The sequence below is a fragment of the Lithobates pipiens genome, unplaced genomic scaffold (assembly GCF_037356315.1).
Source record: "Lithobates pipiens isolate NorthernLeopardFrog02 unplaced genomic scaffold, aLitPip1_a1.2 Scaffold_27, whole genome shotgun sequence".
Lineage (NCBI taxonomy): Eukaryota > Metazoa > Chordata > Amphibia > Anura > Ranidae > Lithobates > Lithobates pipiens.
In genome coordinates, this window is record NW_027507788.1 from 45847504 (window position 1) to 45855525 (window position 8022).

The 8022-nt window shown below is 53.0% G+C and overlaps 1 protein-coding gene across 1 annotated transcript in view; it reads right to left on the reverse strand.

Annotated features, from left to right (window-relative positions):
* The window catches only part of HOATZ (HOATZ cilia and flagella associated protein), an 89376-nt gene extending 88452 nt beyond the window's left edge, over positions 1-924 (reverse strand). The window contains exon 1 of the mRNA XM_077456939.1: positions 703-924. Within this exon, the coding sequence (XP_077313065.1) occupies positions 703-880 (178 nt within the window). The 5' untranslated portion in view covers positions 881-924. The remainder of the gene's footprint in view (positions 1-702) is intronic.
* Positions 925-8022: the final 7098 nt, after the last annotated feature.

Genomic DNA, 8022 nt, shown 5'->3' on the forward strand with positions numbered 1-8022 from the left:
CCCCGAGACCTCCCCTCCTGTATAGCACACACCCTCCTTTCCTTTCAACAATCCCACCAACATATTGATCTGTCACTGAGACTAATCAGATATTGAAAATCAGTGTTTGGATATGACTAGACAGCGCCATGTGACATCACTGGATGGAGGAGATCATCGTGTGCTCCAACAGAAGAAGAAACAAAACAATCAATTCCGATTGGTGGTACTTTTTTCTTAAATGAGGACAAATCTCTCCATTATTCCCCTTTTATTCAATGGAAATTAATACTCCCTCTTGTCACCCGGGATGTCAGTGTACTCTGGGTGTGTATTGATCCTTATCACCCCGGGATGTCAGTGTGCTCTGGGTGTGTATTGATCCTTATCACCCCGGGATGTCAGTGTACTCTGGGTGTGTATTGATCCTTATCACCCCGGGATGTCAGTGTACTCTGGGTGTGTATTGATCCTTATCACTCCGGGATGTCAGTGTACTCTGGGTGTGTATTGATCCTTATCACCCCGGGATGTCAGTGTGCTCTGGGTGTATATTGATCCTTGTCACCCCGGGATGTCAGTGTGCTCTGGGTGTATATTGATCCTTGTCACCCCGGGATGTCAGTGTACTCTGGGTGTGTATTGATCCTTATCACCCCAGGATGTCAGTGTACTCTGGGTGTGTATTGATCCTTGCCCTTCCCCCTCCTGCCCATCACTCACCCAGTCTTGGCTCCCCGGCCGGCCGCAGTCTCTGCTTCATGTTCCCGGACACCAGCCTGGACTCCAGCGGGGGTTGCAGAGTCAGGGAGCTCCAGAAGATCTTACTGCACAGGACATCCCGCTCCGTGGACCCGGCGAACACCATGACATCCGCACTGAACTCCTCCGGGCTCTCCATGCTGCGATGTTTATGGTGGAAGTCTCTGTTACTGTGGAAACAGACGCTGCGCAGACTCAGTGTGATCAGTGGCTACAATCACATGGCTCCGGCGGCAGCATGGCGCCCCCTGCTGCCCCGTACTGATACCTGCTAGACTTCAATCGCAGGACTCTGTGTGCACGGCGCCCCCTGCTGGCTTGCTGAGAGTTTGCCTTCTGATGGCATGCCATACATCATGATTAGAGCTTGTCACTCCTGACATATCACATGAATGGAGACCTTCCACTCACCCTGACAAGAGCACTCAATGTATATCCTCAATGTATGCACACTGTTTGGGGGGGGGGTTCATCCCTCAAGCATGTACACCCCTCCTCACTCATGTACACCCTCCTCACCCATGTACACCCTCCTCACCCATGTACACCCCTCCTCACCCATGTACACCCTCCTCACCCATGTACACCCCTCCTCACCCATGTACACCCTCCTCACCCATGTACACCCCTCCTCACCCATGTACACCCTCCTCACCCATGTACACCCCTCCTCACCCATGTACACCCTCCTCACCCATGTACACCCCTCCTCACCCATGTACACCCTCCTCACCCATGTACACCCCTCCTCACTCATGTACACCCTCCTCACCCATGTACACCCTCCTCACCCATGTACACCCCTCCTCACCCATGTACACCCTCCTCACCCATGTACACCCCTCCTCACCCATGTACAGGGCCCTTCCCTCCGAGTCCGGCGGTGGAACTCCAGGGCGTGGTCACAGGTATGACCTTTGTGAGCCCTGTAGTTCCACCACTGGCATCAGTAGTTTTTTTTAATTTTTTTATTTTTAGGTGCCCCATTGGGGGACTGTCCCTAAGCAGGATGGGGTCCCCGTCCCCAGAAGAGATGAGGTCCTTTTCTCCAGGGCAGATGAAGTTACTGCCCCAGGTGAGAAGGGGTCCCTGTCCCCAGGGGAGGTGGGGGTCCCTGTCCCCACGTGAGAAGGGGTCCCTCTCAACAGGGGGAGATGGAGGGGGTATGTAATGGTGTGTGGGGGATGGGGTCCTCTCACTCACCATGACCAAGCTGCAGGCCGCGCACTCACCCATGTTGGCCTGGGCTCCATCCAGTGTGCTGGACAGGCGATCAGCATATCTCCCAGAAAGACCTTTCATCATCTGTGTATGACGGGGGAGGAGGGGGGCTGGCAGACAAGCCTGCAGTGTCCTCCGGGAGCCGGCTCTCATAGGGCTGCACTGCATCTGTGTGCTTAAAGTTTGTTTACCCGGGAGAAGTATACAGTGCAGAGTGGGCCGGACTCACGGGGGGGGGGGGGGCAGGACTCTGGCTGGGGAGAACAGACATCGGACTGAGCGGCAATGCATGGAGCAGGAGAGGGGTACTCTGAGGAGCCGGCCGAGGACACAGGTCATGCGGGGAATGCTAAAGAGCAGCCAGTGCGATAGTCGAGCATGGAGCTCTGCTAGTCACCCTCCACCTCCTGCCACCCGTGTGCATGGTGCACTGGTACCCCTAGCTGCCTATGCTGCTGCCGGCCATATGTAGAGGGGGCTGCATGGGCCCCCTGCATCACAGGGCCCGGTTGCGGTCGTGACTGCTGCACCCCCTATAGTTACGCCCCTGTCACCCATGTACAGCCCTCCTCACCCATGTACACCCTCCTCACCCATGTACATCCCTCAAGCATGTACACCCCTCCTCACCCATGTACACCCCTCCTCACCCATGTACACCCTCCTCACCCATGTACAGCCCTCCTCACCCATGTACACCCTCAAGCATGTACACCCCTCCTCAGACATGTACATCCTCCTCACCCATGTACAGCCCTCCTCACCCATGTACAGCCCTCAAGCATGTACACCCCTACTCACCCATGTACACCCCCTCCTCACCCATGTACACCCTCCTCACCGATGTACACCCTCCTCACCCATGTACACCCCCATCACCCATGTACACCCCCCTCACCCCTCCTCAGACATGTACATCCTCCTCACCCATGTACAGCCCTCCTCACCCATGTACAGCCCTCAAGCATGTACACCCCTACTCACCCATGTACACCCCTCCTCACCCATGTACACCCTCCTCACCGATGTACACCCTCCTCACCCATGTACACCCCCATCACCCATGTACACCCCCCTCACCCCTCCTCAGACATGTACATCCTCCTCACCCATGTACAGCCCTCCTCACCCATGTACAGCCCTCAAGCATGTACACCCCTACTCACCCATGTACACCCCTCCTCACCCATGTACACCCTCCTCACCCATGTACACCCTCCTCACCCATGTACACCCCCATCACCCATGTACACCCCCCTCACCCATGTACACCCCTCCTCACCCATGTACACCCCTCCTCACCCATGTACACCCTCCTCACCCATGTACAGCCCTCCTCACCCATGTACACCCTCCTCACCCATGTACATCCCTCAAGCATGTACACCCCTCCTCACCCATGTACACCCTCCTCACCCATGTACAGCCCTCCTCACCCATGTACAGCCCTTAAGCATGTACACCCCTCCTCACCCATGTACACCCTCCTCACCCATGTACACCCTTCATCACCCATGTACACCCCTCATCACCCATGTACACCCTCCTCACCCATGTACACCCTCCTCACCCATGTACACCCCTCCTCACCCATGTACACCCTCCTCACCCATGTACACCCCTCATCACCCATGTACACCCCTCAAGCATGTACACCCCTCCTCACCCATGTACACCCCTCCTCACCCATGCACACCCTCCTCACCCATGTACAGCCCTCCTCACCCATGTACATCCCTCAAGCATGTACACCCCTCCTCACCCATGTACAGCCCTCCTCACCCGGTTGCGGTCGTGACTAATGCACCCCCTATAGTTACGCCCCTGTCACCCATGTACAGCCCTCAAGCATGTCCACCCCTCCTCACCCATGTACACCCTCCTCACCCAAGTACATCCCTCAAGCATGTACACCCCTCCTCACCCATGTACACCCCTCCTCACCCATGTACACCCTCCTCACCCATGTACAGCCCTCCTCACCCATGTACACCCTCCTCACCCATGTACATCCCTCAAGCATGTACACCCCTCCTCACCCATGTACATCCTCCTCACCCATGTACAGCCCTCCTCACCCATGTACAGCCCTCAAGCACGTACACCCCTCCTCACCCATGTACACCCCTCCTCACCCATGTACACCCTCCTCACCCATGTACACCCCCCATCACCCATGTACACCCTCCTCACCCATGTACACCCCTCCTCACCCATGTACACCCTCCTCACCCATGTACAGCCCTCCTCACCCATGTACACCCTCCTCACCCATGTACATGCCTCAAGCATGTACACCCCTCCTCACCCAAGTACACCCTCCTCACCCATGTACAGCCCTCCTCACCCATGTACAGCCCTCAAGCATGTACACCCCTCCTCACCCATGTACACCCTCCTCACCCATGTACACCCCTGATCACCCATGTACACCCTCCTCACCCATGTACACCCCTCCTCACCCATGTACACCCTCCTCACCCATGTACACCCCTCATCACCCATGTACACTCTCCTCACCCATGTACAGCCCTCAAGTATGTCCACCCCTCCTCACCCATGTACGCCCCTCCTCACCCATGCACACCCCTCCTCACCCATGTACAGCCCTCCTCACCCATGTACACCCTCCTCCCCCATGTACAGCCCTCCTCACCCATGTACACCCTCCTCACCCATGTACAGCCCTCAAGCATGTACACCCCTCCTGACCCATGTACACCACTCATCACCCATGTACAGCCCTCCTCACCCATGTACACCCCTCCTGACCCATGTACACCCCTCCATATATTCAGTCAGAGAATACGGAGTCTATTTATCAATGGTTTCACCCAAGATTCACTAATTTTTAAGGAAACTATTTGGTAAAAGAGTCAGAATCGTGGGAAAAAGTTGTGTGAATCTTGAGTGAAAACATTAATAAATAGAACCCCATGCGCATCTGAAAGGAAATACATTCTGCTGTGGTATCCCTTCCACAAACGCATAGTACTCTGCAGAGCCATATCATGGATTAAATGTTTATTAGTCTGGTGTAAACCATAAGTTTCCTTTTAAAGACCCTTTCTGACCAAAATAATGAATTCTTTCCCCTGTATATACAGCCATAAAATTATGACCACCCACTAAATATTGCGAATTCCCCCCTTTTTGCCACCAAAACAACCCTGACCCTTTCAGACATGGACTGCACTAGACCACTGAAGGTATGCTGTGATATGTGGCACCAAGTCGTAAGTAGCAGATATTTTAAGTCCTGTAAATTGTGAGGTGGGGCCTCCATGGATTGCACTTGTTTTTCCATCACATCCCTCGGATGCTCAATTGGATTGAGATCTGGAGAATTTGGGGGCCAAGCCAATCCCTCAAACTCACTGTGGTGCTCCTCAAGCTATTCTTGAACCATTTTTGCAGTGTGGCTGTGGAATACCACTTGTATGAAGGGGCAACAGTTTAGGTAAGTGGTACATGTAAAAGCAACATCTGCATGAATGGCAGGACCCCAGGGATTGAGTCCAGCCTGTCTAATGTGGTGGTTCAGTTAAAAATGTCAGGGGGCAGAGGATGGGAGGTCAGCAGGGCAGAGGATATGATCCGCAATTTGTAGGGCAGTGTACAGAAGCCATTAACTTGTGGGGCAGTGTACAGGAGTGTGCGGGGCAAAGAAGAGGTATCAGCAAATCTGACAATAAGGTTAGCAGATCTAGGATGGGATTAGCAGATGTTAGGATAGGGGTTAGCAGATATGAGGACAGGGGTCAGCAGAGCTGAGGACAGGGGTCAGCAGAGCAGAGGACCGGGGTCAGCAGAGCAGAGGACCGGGGTCACTTATGGCAGTGGAGAGGACAGGAGTCACTGCTGGCAGGGTAGAGGACAGGGATCACTGTTGGCAGAGCACTTGGCAGAGGACAGGGGCACTTCTGGCAGGGCTGAGGACAGGGCTCACTGCTGGCAGGGCAGAGGACAGGGGTCACTGCTGGCAGGGAACTCAGCAGAGCTCCTGCTCCCATCCCCACACTGCATACAGCTTGGGCACAGGTAGCAAATCTTCTACTTCCCTACACACTTCACATGCCTGGGATTGGATTTGCTTACACACAGCCACAATCTGCACAGTGTGTAGCTGGCTACTGCAGCCGTGCTGCCATTCTGACCAGGGAATTTCACAGGTCAGAACTGCAACAACACAGTGCAGATTGTGGCTGTGTGTAAGGAAATCTGATCTCAGTTATGTGCTGTGTGGGGAGCAAGATCTTTGCTGTCTGTGCCCAGGCTGTGTGCAGTCCAGGAATGGGAGAAGGAGTTCATCGTAGTTGCCAACATTTTAAAAACATTTTTGCTGTCGGTGCAGAAAGCCATATTAGATGGAGAATATTCTTTATTTATGGATGGGATATTCATTTAAAACAGGCGTGGTTTTAAGGGCAGCATTTTATTACCTCAAATGCCATACAGTAGCTCACAACAGTGAGTACACCCCTCACATTTTTGTAAATATTGTATTACATCTTTTCATGTGACAACACTGAAGAAATTACACTTTGCTACAATGTAATGTAGTGACTGTAAAGCTTGTATAACAGTGTAAATTTGCTGTTGTCTCAAAATAACTCAACACACAATCATTAACGTCTAAACCACTGGCAACAAAAGTGAGTGCACTCTAAGTCAGGGGTCTCAAACTGGCGGCCCTCCAGCTGTTGCGAAACTACAAGTCCCATCATGCCTCTGCCTGTGGGAGTCATGCTTGTAACTGTCAGCCTTGCAATGCCTCATGGGACTTGTAGTTTTGCAACAGCTTGAGGGCCGCCAGTTTGAGACCCCTGCCCTAAGTGAAAATGTCAAAATTGGGCCCAATTAGCCATTTTCCTTCCCCGCTGCCATGTGACTCATTAGTGTTACAAGGTCTCAGGTGTGAATGGGGAGCAGGTGTGTTAAATTTGGTGTTATCGCTCTTACTCTCTCATACTGGTCACTGGAAGTTCAACATGGCACCTCATGGAAAATAACTCTGAGAATCTGAAAAAAATAACTATTGCTCTACATAAAGATGGCCCAGGCCAGGGATGTCCAAACTTTTTTCAAAGAGGGCCAGATTTGATCAACTGAACATGGACGAGGGCCGACCATTTTGCCTGACATTCTTTGAACCATTAAAATTCGGTCTAAGTGTGTTCATACAAGCACTAATACACTGCCCAACAAGAATTCTCTTGCCTTTGTGGCTGTGTGGTGAAGAGATGAACTCAAGTGTATTATTTGGATACACCGTATTTATTGGCGTATAACCTTCACTTTAAGAGGGAAGCTTCAGGAAAAAAAAAATTAAAATACGGGTCAGTGCCCATCTGCAGACCCACAATTGCCAGGAACGCAGCGCCCACCATTGCCAAGAATGCAGCAGCCACCATTGCTAGGAATGCAGCGCCCACCGTTGCCAGGAATGCACTCACCATTGCCAGGAATGCAGCCCCACCATTGCCAGGAATGCAGCCCCACCATTGCCAGGAATGCACCCACCATTGCTAGGAATTCACTCACCATTGCCAGGAATGCAGCCACCATTGCCAGGAATGCAGCCCCACCATTGCCAGGAATGCAGCCCCACCATTGCCAGGAATGCAGCCCCACCATTGCCAGGAATGTAGCCCTACCATTGCCAGGAATGCAGCCCCACCATTTCCAGGAATGCAGCCCCACCATTTCCAGGAATGCACCCACCATTGCCAGGAATGCGCTCACCATTGCCAGGAATGCGCTCACCATTGTCAGGAATGCAGCACCACCATTGCCAGGAATACACCCACCATTGCCAGGAATGCAGCCCCACCATTTCCAGGAATGCAGCCCCACCATTTCCAGGAATGCACCCACCATTGCCAGGAATGCGCTCACCATTGCCAGGAATGCGCTCACCATTGCCAGAAATGCAGCACCACCATTGCCAGGAATGCACCTACCATTGCCAGGAATGCACCTACCTTTGCCGGGAATGCACCCACCATTGCTAGGAATGCACCCACCATTGCCAGGAATGCACCCACCATTGCCGGGAAT